Genomic DNA, 15,275 nt, shown 5'->3' with positions numbered 1-15,275 from the left:
GTGCTGGGTTACAAATGTGAAAGCGAAGCCCAGGGTATTGGGCTAAAGAAGTCTTAAACTCTCATAGTACCAGGTCCAATATTTTCAGGGCTAGCGGCAAGAGGCTCCAGCACGGGTACTACTATGTACTTAGGGGGTAGCCGGGGTAGCCCAGGCAAGATGTATATTAGTAGAAATTCCAACTATCAGACATCATATGTACTCTTCCCTACTTTGGTATAGTGGTAAAATTATCGCCCGAAACTAGCTTAGCTATATGATCCGGTAGACCAGGTGTGGAGTCCAGGTAGCTTTTGCTTACAGAATATCAAACACATTCCGTGTTCATACCCCGCCGGGCCTCCAAATCACAGGGAATCCCTGCTATCATTTCAATTAAAAGGTAGATAGCTTGAAATCTCATCTCCCTGTAGGGTAGGTCGAACTACAATCCCCTCTTAACAATCAGCAGCTCAAGCACAACCCAACATAGGCAGCAACATTTGACAACTAACCCCTCACTTCGGCATCGCCGAGTCTGTAACGGTAGCATTGCCAAAGCAATGCAGCGACCAATCGTTCCCGGTGTGCGTTTGATAACTCGAACTAGTGGGAGTGCTTGGTGCGCAGGGACCTGTAATCCTCAATGCTATGAATCTAAACTCTCACGCTACTGACAGAAGCTTGATCTAAATTCCGCACACACAGAACTCTCCAAGGTGGCAGTAGATATAGTTCACTTTCCCTCCTCCCTATTCTTACCCTGATCCCAACGATGCTCTTCCCACTCCTACTGATTCACCATGCTTCTGAACCCGTTCCGACCATGTGAGGGCTCTCCAACCTTCCAAGAGGAATACCGGAACAGTAGCTACGTCCCGGAGGTGATTGAAACCGTGTTGGGCCGCCAGGTCGTGGCACCGAATACTCCCTACGTGGCTGCAGTCGGCCCCAGCGCCCTATACTTTATCGACACCCGATTCGACCCGAAGACGGCCCAGCATATCAAGCTACAGATTGAAAAGGCCTCTGTGCCGCACCCAGACGAATACATCGCCATTGACGAGATCGAGGCCACGGCAGAAGTGAAGAACAGGGTGACTGGCGAAACGACCTTCGTGTTCGACCCCGCCTATGCTCGGGTGCTGTTCGCCAGAGGCATGAACAGGCACAATCCGGACCTCAAACTACCGGAGCATGAGCTCGCCGGCGACTGGTTGGTGACCTACAACCTGGATAAGGTGGTATCTTGACGACGGCAACGCGGGTCCATATGTTATGCGAGATTCATTGCTGCTACACCCAAAAAGAACTGCATACACCAGCCGAGTGGAAAGTGTAAATATGGGTCACGAGTATTGGGTGGACAACGAGTGTGCCAGCGGGCAGCCGAATGCCATCAATAAAGGGTCGCTCACTCTGCTCTAGGTCTGTCGACACCCCCAAGGAAGATGAAGAGATGGATGCAAGTTACTATCAGCGGATGGACGAGTTGCACCTGGGGAGCGCAAGAAGATCTGTGATAGGCTTCTAGGGGGGATTAGGGTACCATGGCTCTAATGGAGGGCGAGGAATGAGCCACGCAAAAATTGCTGTAAGACTTTTGTGTGTTAGTGACATATCCGGTGGAGTTGGTGAGATGAATATATTGCCAACCAACTCGAGTGCCCTTTGGATCGTAGAACTTTCTACTTGGTTGCCTGGCCCGCTTGCTTAATTGCTCGCCCAGCTCAACCTAATTTACTCGGCTTATCCACGCTTTCAACAACATCGGCTGGATCATCCACACTCTCACTACTTCACCCTGAGAGTTTGTCCTTGCCTCCAGAATGCTAGATGTGCCTCCTGTCCTCTCTACTCTGTAAGTAGTGGAATGCATAGACCAAGTCCACTACCAAGACTGTCTTCTAGCCCCTCCGATGAAAAGTCTCGAAGTACCGATCTCTTCCCGAGGGTCCAGAGCCCCAAATCCCCATCATAGTAAGCATGCTGGTATCAACAAATCAATTAGAGCATTATATAATACAAAGCGTTTGCCATTGCTCATGTCTGCAAAACTTCACAGAGAAAGGGTCCCAGAGCAGAGTCTAGGCACAAGCCGCACACAACCACGCTTCCACACAGACAACAAAAAGTTGACAAGAACAAAATGCATCTCACAGCGCGCCTCTCAAACATCTATCCCCCCCCCCCTGCCTTACCACAGCATTACACTCCAACGCCAAACTTGCCCCCCTTCGGAATCGGCAGATACGAACACCCCTTATAATCGCACGTATCCTTATACACCTCCGTCCCCCACCAGCTAAAATGCGCCGACGCGCCACTGTAGAAGATAGCAAAGAAGATGACCACGCCGGCGATGGACACCGACGAATCCAGCGCCGAGCTGAGCACGAAGTTATACTTGTACCACCACTGGTACAGACGCTTGCGGATGAGCACGCCGAAGGTCAGCCCGACGACCGCCCAGCTGCCGTAGTTGGTGCCGGTCGCGGGCGGGAGGTAGTTCAGCCCGCCCAGGAACAGCGGGACGTGGACCCGGCGCCACAGGGAGTTGGGGTAGCGGCGCTGGAGGTAGTACACGGGGATCGGGAGGATGGCGCCGATGATGAAGAAGTACAGCAGGGCGTTGTAGCCGATGCCGTTGTTGAAGAAGTTGCGCGGGCCGATGGCGCCCCAGATCAGACTCGTGTTGAAGTGCGTGCGCGAGTAGGGGCAGGTGAAGCCGTTGACCCCCGTCGTCGTGCACACGCCTTCGATATGGCCTAGGCCCCAGTTGAGGACGCAGACGGAGCTGAGGGTGCCTGCGATCATGCCGACGACTTGGACGAAGAAGACTTTGCGGGGTGGGACCTGCGGAGGGTTTGTCAGATGGAGGTTTTGAGTTGGGCAAGGGAGGAATCATACGTGGCAGTAGTCTCCCAGCTTCATGTCCTGGGCGAAGTAGAGACCTTTGATGGTTGTGATGTAGCCGATGTCGAAGAACCAGATGTTGGCGAGGATGCGGTTCTCGAAGACGAACCCGGCGATGATCCGGCATAGAATATCGATGTTGATCTTCAAATTCGAGGTCGCATACACTAGAGCCAACTATAAACTAATCAGCATGGTGCGTGGAAGTGAATGCGAGGAATCAACTCACCGGTCCGTAGAATACCATGGCAACGGCACAGGCCAGCAGAACGCCATACCAATGCAGCTCAACGCGCCAGTATTCGACGGCAAAGATAGTCACGAAGAGCGCGATGATAGCTGTCAAAAGGTACCACCACGTTGGCACACGGGCATGCGTGCCGGCCTTCTCCGGTTCCTCTTTCTCGCTGGAGAATGACTGGCGGATCAGCGTTGGGATTCTCCGCGCCGCAGCGGTCATGACATCGCGCTTCTCGAGAAATGTCCACACGAGGAGCGAGCTCAGTGTCGCGAAGGACAAACCAAACATGTTCAGAGCGTAGGTGACAGGGGTATAGACCTTTCATGTTTGTCAGCTGCGTTTCGATAACGCTATATCTATCACCACTTACCGGGGAGTAAGCCTTGTACTTTGCCAAGTCCAGTTTGTATCCAGTCGCCGCGCTGACGACCTTGGATGCTTTATACACGGCGCCAGTGTTGTCGTACACTAGAGGTCAGACCCCCCGTTAGCGGAAATATCCCAGGTTGCCGTGAATCATAGACAACTTACCCGACGAGCTCTGGAAGGGGAGATGGCCGGTATACCAGACGTTCGAATAATAGCATGCGACCGCCACGATCCAAATCCAAAAGACCAGACCCGCGAAGACATTAATGATGGCCCAGGAAGGGATCAACAGAGGAGATCCGACATACGAGATCTGACTCCCTGCATAACACTACAGGTAAGCATCGCTCAAACAGGATCAATGGCCGCAAAACTTACAATCGAAGGTGATCGGCAACAGTCCCATGCCACTCGTCATACCAAACAGCTGATTGACGACCGTACTCTTGGGATTAATCCAACAAGGGAAGGTGAAGTAGCTCAGCGCCGGGAAGATGAAGTCCGGAAACCAGTACCAGCAGAAGGAGATGCAGAATGCAAGGCTGAAGAACCCGTACCGCGAAATCTTCCAAGTTGCGTTTCTAGTATTGGTTGGTTAGTTGTCATTCTCTAAGCGAACCGAAGTTCACTTACAGTCCTTGAACGTCCCCCTGGCCTACTTGATGCAGGGTTGTCGTCAGAGCAGTGCAGCTCAGAACGCCAGGCCAAACCAGCTCACGAGGCTCCACCACAAGAGCACGGAAGAACCCAGCCAGACAGAATCCGATGAGGAAGGTCCCAAATGTAATCAGCATCTGGAAACCCCAGCCCGCACTATACCCGTAGAATTTCTGCTGTTCGGTGAGAACATCCGCGCCTAGACGGACGTAGATACTCAGATTCGACATCATATAGACCAAGACATGTTCCTGAATACACGAATGTCAGCACGACTCAACTCGTCACTTGTGAAACGCAAGACACTCACCTTCTGGTTAAACGGGCCCGGGTTCAGATTGAAACTCCAAGCTCCTACAGGCACATTCCAACTGGGGACGACCTTTTCCCAGAGCTTTCCTAACGGGTATGCCAGAAGAAGGACGACGGTGGCTGAGATTGTAATGGACGGATTGCGGAGGGTGTACAGGGTGTTGAGGCCACTGGCAACGATACAGAAGCCGACTCCAAGAACCCACATGCGCAGGGTCAGGACCGGCTCTGTCGGATCATCCTCCGAGATGCCAATGCCAGCAGCTCGCAGCACCTCCGTCTGCGACTCGACTTCAGCTGCAGAAAGTATTGCTGTCAGACCCAGTACTGGGTGCAAGCTGACGGTCGCAGAGACGTTCTGTCAGGGGAAAACGTACCCTTGTCATCATTTTCCACCGCATACACCTCTTTCTCCATCTCTTTCGTATCGGTGGCCATTTTTGCGAAGAAAATTTAGTAAGGAGGCGGGCGACCAGACTGCTGCCCCAAAGGGGTGGGGAAAGAGTTCCGCAAAGGCGACGGCGAAGTGCAACGAGATTATCTGATCGATCAGATATTTTCCATCAGATAAGATTCCGTCCTGCCAGGGGGGAGGCGATACTTAACAGTTGGCCCCGGGTCAGTGGTTTGACCAGATTTTCCCAATTTCACCACCCGCACCATCCGACCGTCATCACAGAGCACGCCGCTGGGGGCAAAGGCTAGAGTGGACCCGGGTTTTGTCCGGCTTGGCTTGTAACTTGGCTCAGCCCTACCTAGCCTTATGGATTCAGGGAGAAAAGGGACGGCTGCCTAGCCAGGGTGGAGCTCTGGTGGCTCCTAGTGTCTTGTATCTCGTGTTGAAAAAACCACATCTTCATGCCATTCTGATATCCATCCCCCACCATGAGATTGTAGGTTATACACAAGACCAAAACCACGGCCCTCGTTTATTCATTGTTTGGAATTGAGCAATAGTGTCTCCCTGATCGTGCGGACATGTTCTTGTGCGGTACGTATCCACCTTTCGGCCCATGCTGGAAGGGTGGTCGGCTAAGCGTTCGGCTAGTTTGACCCGATGATGAGGGTGATACGGGCCAAAAGGGATAGGTGGCCAGCCACTGACCCTCCCCTCGCCCGTGGGTACATTCCACACTAGTTTCGCAAATGAGGGTCTCAGTGGAGGGAAACCCTCGAATCAAAGACAACAATTCCGTTGTGCAGCAGCCCTCATCAACAAAACTGATATATTATCTGATTGATTCTCGACGAGGATGACGTTCTAACCCAACCGGACCCCGGGAATGGGTTCGGGAATGACAAGGTGCTGCTGCATAAGATAACTCTACTTCACTCGTCCGTGCTGCTAATTACTCCGCGGCGTGATTTCAATCGTGGTAGCGAGCGCGATTAGACCATTTGAAGAAAAAACGCATTGGGTTTCCGTGTTCTTATCAGATCCCGCTAATGTCAACAATTATCACCCAAACACAACACAATAAGTCCCTGTGAATTCGATGCCGCCCTTCAGCCCTATGAGGCGTAGGGCTGAGCAGATCTTTCTCATGGCATACGATCCAGTGCAGATCAAGAAACGCTTGTCGAGCCATCAAGGGACATAAGGCTGAGGTGGGGAGCCAGCCGGGTGAAGTGGCAGCAAATCCATAATTGTCGTCTACGTCTATGGCCCCAGAGGATCAGATAATCTCGCAAGGTGCACCTTTTTTCAGCATAGCGCGCGATAAGAGTCCGGAAAGGACGCCAGGCGTGGAGCTGTGCAAAGCAATGACTTTTCCCGGCTCATCCTCTTGGCCAGGCTTATCATCTGCCCAAGTGTTGATGGACTCTTGCGCTTGCTTGTCGACTAATGCACAGCTGCGCGATTTAATTTCTTCCTCCCCGGTGAAGGACCACTTTTCACGGGTGAAGAAATGGCCGCACTCGATTAAGCTCCCTAGCGCAACCGATCGTATCATCCGGAGCGATATCTTCCAGATGGCAAAACGAAGCTCGAGTTTTTAGTTAATACTCGGTGGCAAACCAGCTGCAGGGAAGGTTTGGAACTGACCGGCCCATTTGATCCATAAGCACGGGGAACGATCAGATAAACTGCCAACAATTATGACAGCTGCACACCACGCGGCGATTGATAACCGGAAGTCGATCCCCGTTTTTACTGTCTCAACAGGGAGAAGAAGCCACTAGTCGAGCCAAGTGGCACAGAGAAGCCCCATCTCCTTCCCTCCAGGATGATGGGTTACATCGGCCGACCAGGTTGCACCGGCTCCAATGGCCTTCTAGGTAGGCACTAGCCGGCGATGTCTCAGATTACCCCTCTCGTACACATGCCATTCACCCCTTGATCTGTTCGTGCGGTAGTTGAGGCATTCTGTGTGAAAGACTGCACTGGGTAGAGGTATGTACTCGAATGCTGATCAGGTTGCAGCGGTGTCGCATAGATATAATCGTGGTTATCGGATTCGAAGCCTTCTTTAGGCTGAAAGTTGTAAACTGCTGGTTCGGAGGAGCAAAAAGTCAAAGAGATTGCAGCCACCACACGCAGAGTTGACTAAATCACATTAGCTAACATTCCACCCAGTGGAGATTGTACTCAGGGAAACGCAACACGAGACCAGACAGGAGCGCACACACACACACATACATAGAGACATACCGGCTAAAATCACCTCCCTCTTTACAATGATTCCATGTATTTCTTGGCTTCCATGCGTAGAGAAGATCCACTCTCACGGAAGAGACACTCTCTGATCTCGGACAGGGCCGGGCTGATGGATTGTGTGGATTTGTGGAAAACAAACATTCCGCGGGCGGAACTGCTCCCCTTCCTTCCCTTATTCCAAACACTGCACGTGACCTGGCCGCCATCGGCATCAAAACTAGCATTACGAAGAGGGATTTGAGTCAAGTCTGACTAAAAACATATTGAGTTTTGAGGTAGTCTGGTGAGTTTGGTATATAGCGTTGTGAAGAAAGTGTGAGACCCATGAAGGGAAACCAGACTTGGTCTACAGTATGGGGGCGAATAGTGAATGGAGGCTGTTTGGCTCTGCTGGACGAGATATATATCCTTGCAAGATTTCCACCCACGTCGTAACCAGAAGTGACAGTCACAGATATAATCAGGAGATAGCCATTACAACCAGACGCATGTCTAGAATCTCAAGCCCTGTATGATTCCTAAGTAGGGGTATAAAGAGTCCCAAAGAAGAAAAAGTACACAAATATCCAGCGAGTCACCATAGGGAAAAAAGCCACAACAAACAAGCTTACAACATCCCATTGCAGGGAATAAACCCTCACGCGGTCGGAAAGGACTTCTGCCGGATGGGCAGGTTCATCGTGCGAGGCTTGCTCTTCGGCTGTACCTCAGCACCTCCTGCACTGTTCTGCACCCCATCACTCGGCTGATCGGATTTGTTGATCGTCTCCTCCCCGCGCTCGTGCGCCTCGGTCTTCTCCCTCCGCTTGCGCAGGAGCTTGTGTTTTGTCTCATCCGCCTTCTCGTGCAGCGCCCGTACCTTGCGTTTGGTGCGCGTGTAGCCCTCAATTCCGATCAATACGGCGTACGACTTGCTGATCGAGACGCCTGACATGTCGACGCCTTGGTCCTGCAGGGAGTGCACGAAGGCGCGGAAGTTGGCAGCGGGCGGGCGGTAGTGGCCACTACGCTTGGGTCAGCTCTTCACTCCGGTCGGACATTGGTGAGAGTGGTGAGGGAAATTACCTGAGGGGTGCCAGACTCCGCAACTGGCCATTACGTATCTTAATCAACCCGGCGGCGGCGATGCGGGCGCCACGGAGAAACGACGAGTGCTGGAATGCACCGGACTCTTTGATGCCGACGAAGAGCCGGAACGAAGTATCGGCCACCTACATCAGCAAGACCCCGTCAATGACCGCGACACTATACAATCTCAAGAAAAGGGCAACTGACGAAAATCCACATGTCCTCTTTCCGTTTGGACGACTTCCCCTTCAGCGCATTCAGCATCGTCGCCGGCGTGGTGTGCACGAACTTCTTCGCCACCTTGGCCGCCTTGTACTGATCGGTATCATGCTTCCCGATTGTATCATCATGCACACTTTCCGTGGTACTAAAGTCTGACGACGAGAGCGAGGAGAGCGACGACGACGATGACGACGACGAAGTCCCAAACGACGCCTCGCCATCGGCAGCAGCATCGTTCCCCTTGAACCGCGGGGCTTTCTCCTCCACCGGCACCACACCATGCAGACTATCCTTGAACCGCTTACTATCCGTCCACACGAGCTCGTTGTTTCTCGCCCAGCGGAACCGCCCCGCGGTATCGACCGTCACGAGGTAATTCATGCGCTCCTCACGGCTCAGGTAGCGCACCTGCTGGCGCTCGAGCTTCTCGCGCGGACACTGCGGGAGATCGAGGTCCTTGCCCTCGCCGTGGTCGAGCCAGTAGAAGAAGTTCTGCTGCGTGGGCGAGGTCTTCCAGTACATGTGGTAGACGCGCAGGTTGCTGCCGTGGCGGTGTTTCAGGTCGACCATCTCCAGGAAGTATTGGAGGTCCATCATCTTGGCGGTCGTGCCGGCGGGGAGGTCGTGGTGGATGGCCGGTTCATTGCTATTGCTGGCGCTGGCGGAGGTGTGTGGCTCATGCTGTGTGGAGGTTGTGGTCGACGCGGGCTCGTCGTGGACGGCGGGGAGGAGGTCATCGTCATCGTCCCCTCCGGCTCGCTTGGCGACGCTGACGGCGCGGAGCCAGTTTTTCCGCGCGTGGGCGGCGCTATCGAGATCGCTGGTGTCTTCGGGCGCGGAGGGTCGATGGATTTGACGCCATTCGGCTTCTTTGACGGCCTGTAGAGGACGGTTGGGTCAGCGACGAGGGGAATCGGAGGCGGGAACGCGGTCGCGGGAGATTTTACCTCGATCAGTCGCGATGTGTTCTGTGAGTGCTGCGAGAGTCCTAGCCCGCGAAGCTCTCTTCGTGTGCGATAGCCGCGATACACTCGCTTGGTAAGGAACTAGGTCAGCGACGCAGACAAGATTTTGAGGAGATTGAGGTTCAGTCGAACCTGGATTGTTTGCGCGGCGTGTTGCTCCTTATCGGTGACGTCACGGTCGGTGGGGTTCGGCTGGTCGGGCGGCGGGGGAACTGGAATCGTGTTCTCTGCACTCATCTTCACGCTCTTCATGTGAGACTGTTTGTGAAATGTATAAGTACTAGTATCTCAAAAATAGAGAAGTCTAGCAAAAGTATCAAAAGGTGGAAGGAAGATGGCAGAAAAGACACGGGACAAACACGGGACAAAAAGGAGATCGTCGCGACGTAAGGCTGAGAGATTGACATTTGGAGGCGTGCCCATTACGAGCGCCAAGCATCTGATAAGTCCAAATATGGTTACAATCACAAGCCGGTTGCCATTCATTTGCTATCGACATGCATTGAAGAACAAGCGCAGAGATGTTCTACAGTCATCTATGACAACGAAGTCTCTAGGCATCATCTCAGTCAGACCTCGGTTGTGCCACTCAAATCCTCCCACAACTGACAACGCTGCACCGACAACGCAGGCACCACCTCCATCGCAGTGCTATTCGTCTGCAACCGCAATCGCGACCCTTTACCCCAGGTGTTCCACTCCGGCGCACCGTTATAGCGGAGAGGGTTCGGATCGAGCTTCATGGCAAAACTGATAAAGTAGTGCATGGTCACTGGGATAATCCCAGCATTGTAGCTGAGATACGACGACGTGCTCCTGAGCGCCCCGGTGCTGCCCGCACCAAATATGGCTGGTAGCTCAAAGGTATGCGGAACACCGATGCCACCAGCGAGGTTTGATTGATCGAGAATATTGACTCGGTAGTTCCACGTCGAGTGCGGGAGGTGCTTCGCAACGGATGCGGTCAAATGGTTACCGGGACACGTGAAACATGCATCACCGTAAGCATCGGACGAGGTTCGGAACCAGGCTCCATGTTTGGGTAAAGGGCTTGTCTGCGGATACGCCTCCAGGATTTTGTCTAGCTGTGCTGCAGTCAAATGAGGGTAGTTGTTCTTGAAGAATTGCGACACATCCGAGCGAGTGCTGGCGTTGTAGGCAAAATTCGAGCCTTCGTCCGTGTCGTCACCCACTAGGACCGGCACCTTGATGAAGTTGCCCTTCTTGAAGGCATCGTACAGAAGCTCCGGTACCAAGTTTCCATCAGTTACTGGTAGCCAGTACCAGTCGGGAAGTGGGCTACTGCTGCCTCCTGGGAAGGGAGAAGCTGTATTGGCACCTTGAATGGTTGCGATGTCGAGTTCCCGGAGACATTGGAGAGAATTTGTTGCCTTGGAACAGCCGGTGTCGTTGACAAACCGCTCGTACTGGAATTCCATCTCCGCGACCGTGCGCTGAGTGGGCCAGAACGACGATTCAGCGACCGCGCCCACAAATAGCTTCTCATCCTTTCCTCCAAACGCCGTGAGGTGGAAAGCCACGGATCCTGCGCCCGCGGAGACACCGTGAATGACGATGTGGTCTGGATTTCCGCCAAACTGTTCTTTGTCAGTCTCAAGTGACCCTCCCGAGATGATTTGGGAAACACGTATTACGTACTGATGCAATATGCTGTTGAATCCAATGCATAGCCTTGCGTTGGTCCAACAACCCAACATTCAAGTCGCCGTTCTTCCGCACTTCCTCACCAGCCAGGAAGCCCAACGCTCCGACGCGATAATTGAGCGTGACGAACACGAGCTCGTGACCAGACTCTTTTACCACGGCTGTGCCATTGTAATTGGCATTGGAGTTCTCTGCGTATCCTCCGCCCTGTATAAAGAACCACACCGGCAACCTCGATTGTGGCGTAGCTGTTGAAGGCTTGAAAACGTTGATGAAGAGGCAATCCTCCGTCCAGTTAGCGGGGGAGTTGACTTGATCGACGCCAATGCAAAGTGGCCCATACTGGCTTTCTTTATCAGTATGGGGATAGGAGCAAAGCTTTGAATTGGATGTAGGGAATGAAGACTGGAATATACCTCCGTGGCAGCCTGTAATGTGTCGTTTTTCACGGGATCCTGGGGCGCTCGGAACCTAAGATCTCCGAGGGGTGGAGTTGCATAGCGCATACCCAGGAATTGATCTACTCCTCCCGCTAGACGAGTGCCTTGGTACTTGGAGTATCCAAGGTCCACAGTGGGAGCTGAAGCGCCATCTGCAGAGCTGGGCAATGCGCTAGCGACCTGGGAGATAATGGCCAGCAAGACAAGAAGCCTCATAATGTCAGAAAAGCTCTGTTAGTTCTACACGGAGAGGGAAAGAGCCCACTATGTTGCGACGTATGCTCCACCATGGGGTTGACTTTATGTAGCTGTCCGCTTCTTCTTCTTCACTACTTTTCCCGCATCGTGCGGGGTTTGCAAGGAGAGCTATGTTACCAGGCCGAAGACTTTTGCCGGTTGTAAAGCATCCTGCAGGTATTGTGGGGGAATTGACACAATTATCCAGGAATCGGAACGTCTAGACATGCGAGGGGGTCGGCTTAATTGAAAGGAGTTTAGAAAACGGGAAAATAGCCCGGAAGGAGGTGAATGGGCCCCCCATCCTGAGCAAACAATGCGAGCTGGAACGGGTAGGGGTAATTGGGCTCGAAGGACGACCGATTGAAATACATTGAGATATAAGCTTTAAATGACGCACGATAATTTGAAGGTGTGCTATTGTTGGCCCGAAGGCTCATGGTCTGACCCTGATGACTTCAAAGGATTTAAGGCTAAATAGAAGGTCTCGGGGTTCGCTCCCGCATTTACCGAGGGTGACGAGGGTGAACTTTCGGATACCGCGAGGGGCCTGCCGGTTTGAGTGAGAGGGATGGCAGGATCATATCCCATATTGCGAGAGAAGACAAATCAGTCTTACTACTCAATCTTGCCTTGGAAACCAGATATTTGACCTGAGGCAGCGCGTCAATTCATTGGCGTAGATGGTGGAAGTGAGGGGTAAGTCAACTGGCAGGGATAGAGAGGGCCACAAGCACGTGAGCCACTATCTCCGCACAATTAAGTAGCCGCTGCTTAGAAATGCGCACAATATCGGTGCATCAAGTCACAACCGTTTGACATCCACAACAGGCCCTTTGTAAACCCACCTTCCCTGAAACATGTACATCGCAACGCTGATCAGAAACACCCCCAGGAATAGAACAATACTCCAATTGAAATTCTTCAAGGTGACCGGGATTTCCGGGGGCCAGAATGACCAGAATAGCGCAAAGAGAACATACACCAGGCCCGTGGCGTTCATCCAGAGACCGTGTCGGCCGAGGCTCCAACGCCGGTGCGGCAGTGTATCAGGAAGGTAGATTTTGCGATACATGACACAGCTGATTGAAATTGCATAGGTCCACATGAGCGCGGCAACATTCAGGGATATAATCGCATTGAATGCCGTGTCTGAGCCGATATTGATGAGAGAAAGAAGGCCGCTAATGATACACGACAGTGCGATGGCATTGACCGGTAGCTTGTAGCTCTGGTTCACATGCGAGATCCAACCTGCAAATGGTAATCCCTTGTCTCGAGCGAAGGCATACGTTTGGCGGGCCGTCGATGCATTGAAAAGAATGTTGCTGAAGATGACTGGGATAAGTATGATGGCCGTTAACCCGTTGACCCCTGCGGTGGAGACGGCCTGTTTGAACACGTAAATAAATGGAAAGCCTGTTGGGTCATTCAATGCATCCTCGACAGATGGCATGGCAAACATTAGGGTGATGACAGTGATGAGCGCCAGGATTCCATTGCTAAAATAACCACCAACGATGGCGAGAGGCACATAGCGGCCGGCATCCCGGACCTCCTCGGACATATGGGCCGTGGCATCAGAGCTAAGCGACCCATAGATGGCGGAGATTTGTCCAATCATCAGAGCCAGCCCCGCATTATGCCAACCACTATATGTCTTGATCTCCGTGAACACAGCACTAGCAGATTGGCGAGGGGCCATGGCCCAGAGAACGACAACCACAATCACCCAACAGAGGGTGTGTAGAGCGAGCAGCACGTTCTGGATCCGGGGCATCCAGCTCGCTGCATAGACATTGAAGAAGTAGATCACCAAGATCATGGCAAAGACAAAGAGTGTGCCTTGCCATCTCGTGGGTTCGTATTTCGGATTGTGTACGCTGATCAAGCCCTGGATTATAGTGCCGGTGAGGAAAGATCCAGATGCTGCACCCGCCTGCCATGCCAGTACGGACATCCACCCTATGCAAGTTAATGAGACATCTTAGACCTCAATGGTACAAGGTATTGCAAACCGGTCAAATAGCTCAGGAACTTTTGGTAGCGTGGGGAGGCAAACTCTGAAACCCAGTGGTATTGTCCTCCGGATGTAGGAGCCCTATATTTTCAGCAAGGTATTATTAGAGCACACCCTCTGGCATCCTGGGGAATAGAGGCATGGCTGACATAGATGCCATTTCTGACAGCGAAACGATGATGAAGCCAAAGCCAACAAAGGTCCAGACATAGGTCCAGACCAAACCAGCCATTCCCCCATTCTCAAGGCCTTGTGTATTCGATCTGTCAGAGAGTCGCTATTAGGTCTGCCTTTGAGAGGACAAGCTGCATAGGTGTCCTCACATCAGGATAAATTCCCAGGTGGCCTGGAGGACCGATGCAAAACTGAGAGCAGCCAGCGGTCGGAGATTCCTCTAAGACGAGATCTGGTGTCAACGTTCCAATCGGCTCAATTATTAGGAATTTTTGAAGGGTACGCAGAGGAGGTCAGCTGTCAGCTACCAACCTTGAATTCCTGTGCCTTGCCCATGCGGGTCATATCAGTGTGGTCATGGCGGGTGCCCGTTTCTCCATCTTTATCCTCCGTGGGGATTTCGAGAGGATGGCATCCTGTCGCTGTGATCAGATCCTCTGCCTTTCGCGAATTGGACAGACCTCCAGACGCTGTTGCCATTGTTGATAGACAGTTGGAAGGGTGAAGATGTGAGTCAGGCCAGAACAGCAAAGGCCGTGAAAAGGATGGAGAATGGAAAAGGGGCAATCGACAGGTGAAATTGTTGTGCAACGTGAGAGGGAGTAGAAAGAGTAGGAAAGGGAAAGCGGCGTGAGAGTTCACGGTTCAAGGTTGAGGTGGTTGTTTGGTTTGGTTTGTATGGACAGGGATCTCGTTGACTACCGAACGATCTCCCTCTCTCACTGCTTCTTCTCCTTTCTCAACCTCTCTCAGCCGTCCTGCAATCTGTTTCAACATCATCATCTCTTTGCCCTTTTTTGATTCCAATCCCACAAATACAGTCCCTTCAGTTATTCACCGACCGTTGCAGTACCCCGCCCCCCTTCCACCGATTTCAAGCATGCCTTCCGTCATTCCTCCCGTGGAACCTCGTTCTGGCTTCTAGGCGTATGCACCCTGGGCCCTTTCTGACATGCCCCAGCTGGTCTTGATTGAAATGTGCTGACCTGGTGTGTAACCAAGCTACAAGGGTCGTCTCCGCCACTCGATCGGCACCTTGGGCGGCAAACCACTCCTCTTATTGCCTCTCTTCCATCGGGATGGTTGAATTGGGGATACCGACCGGTGCAGCACGTAACGGAACGGAGGTAAAGCACGCTTGACACCACCACGTGAGACTAAATCATGGCGGGAAGGAAAACGAGGTAAACAACGCGCTGGAAAGTCGTGTAACGTACTTCTGGCGACCCAATTCCAATTGGTCTCTCGCTTGTCGCAACGACGAGACACGTCAATGGTTAGCATCCAAGGAAATTCATCTGGCTGTGACCGGTCCGAATCTACAATTGCTGCCTAGGGACTGCGGTGGAAG

The 15,275-nt window shown here is 52.6% G+C and overlaps 4 protein-coding genes across 4 annotated transcripts; 1 reads left to right on the top strand and 3 right to left on the bottom strand.

Annotated features, from left to right (window-relative positions):
• Window positions 1-782: 782 nt before the first annotated feature.
• BO82DRAFT_376759 (uncharacterized protein) lies at window positions 783-1,232 on the top strand (the record flags this gene model as incomplete). Its single annotated transcript, XM_025637541.1, has 1 exon — window positions 783-1,232. One exon carries the CDS (start codon window positions 783-785, stop codon window positions 1,230-1,232), a length of 450 nt encoding a protein of 149 aa, XP_025489240.1.
• A 955-nt stretch (window positions 1,233-2,187) lies between these two features.
• On the bottom strand, window positions 2,188-5,124 carry BO82DRAFT_316120 (oligopeptide transporter; the record flags this gene model as incomplete). Its single annotated transcript, XM_025632568.1, has 9 exons — window positions 4,852-5,124; window positions 4,473-4,771; window positions 4,139-4,413; window positions 3,884-4,086; window positions 3,668-3,826; window positions 3,507-3,604; window positions 3,125-3,454; window positions 2,890-3,072; window positions 2,188-2,835 (listed from the first exon to the last, which is right to left on the bottom strand). Exons 1-9 carry the CDS (start codon window positions 4,910-4,912, stop codon window positions 2,188-2,190), a joined length of 2,256 nt encoding a protein of 751 aa, XP_025489239.1. The 5' UTR covers window positions 4,913-5,124.
• Window positions 5,125-9,887: 4,763 nt separating this feature from the next.
• On the bottom strand, window positions 9,888-12,059 carry BO82DRAFT_341356 (putative carboxylesterase). Its single transcript, XM_025633545.1, has 3 exons — window positions 11,470-12,059; window positions 11,048-11,395; window positions 9,888-10,986 (listed from the first exon to the last, which is right to left on the bottom strand). The coding sequence occupies exons 1-3, from the start codon at window positions 11,707-11,709 to the stop codon at window positions 9,958-9,960; spliced, it is 1,617 nt and encodes a 538-aa protein (XP_025489238.1). The 5' UTR covers window positions 11,710-12,059; the 3' UTR covers window positions 9,888-9,957.
• An 85-nt stretch (window positions 12,060-12,144) lies between these two features.
• BO82DRAFT_356838 (amino acid transporter) lies at window positions 12,145-14,290 on the bottom strand. Its single transcript, XM_025635844.1, has 5 exons — window positions 14,237-14,290; window positions 14,074-14,144; window positions 13,900-14,013; window positions 13,749-13,831; window positions 12,145-13,695 (listed from the first exon to the last, which is right to left on the bottom strand). The coding sequence occupies exons 1-5, from the start codon at window positions 14,267-14,269 to the stop codon at window positions 12,536-12,538; spliced, it is 1,461 nt and encodes a 486-aa protein (XP_025489237.1). The 5' UTR covers window positions 14,270-14,290; the 3' UTR covers window positions 12,145-12,535.
• Between the last annotated feature and the right edge of the window lie 985 nt (window positions 14,291-15,275).

The sequence above is a fragment of the Aspergillus uvarum genome, assembly GCF_003184745.1.
Source record: "Aspergillus uvarum CBS 121591 unplaced genomic scaffold BO82scaffold_50, whole genome shotgun sequence".
Taxonomy (NCBI): domain Eukaryota; kingdom Fungi; phylum Ascomycota; class Eurotiomycetes; order Eurotiales; family Aspergillaceae; genus Aspergillus; species Aspergillus uvarum.
Note: the sequence above shows the minus strand (reverse complement) of the source record. Positions and strands in the feature narration are given on the sequence as shown.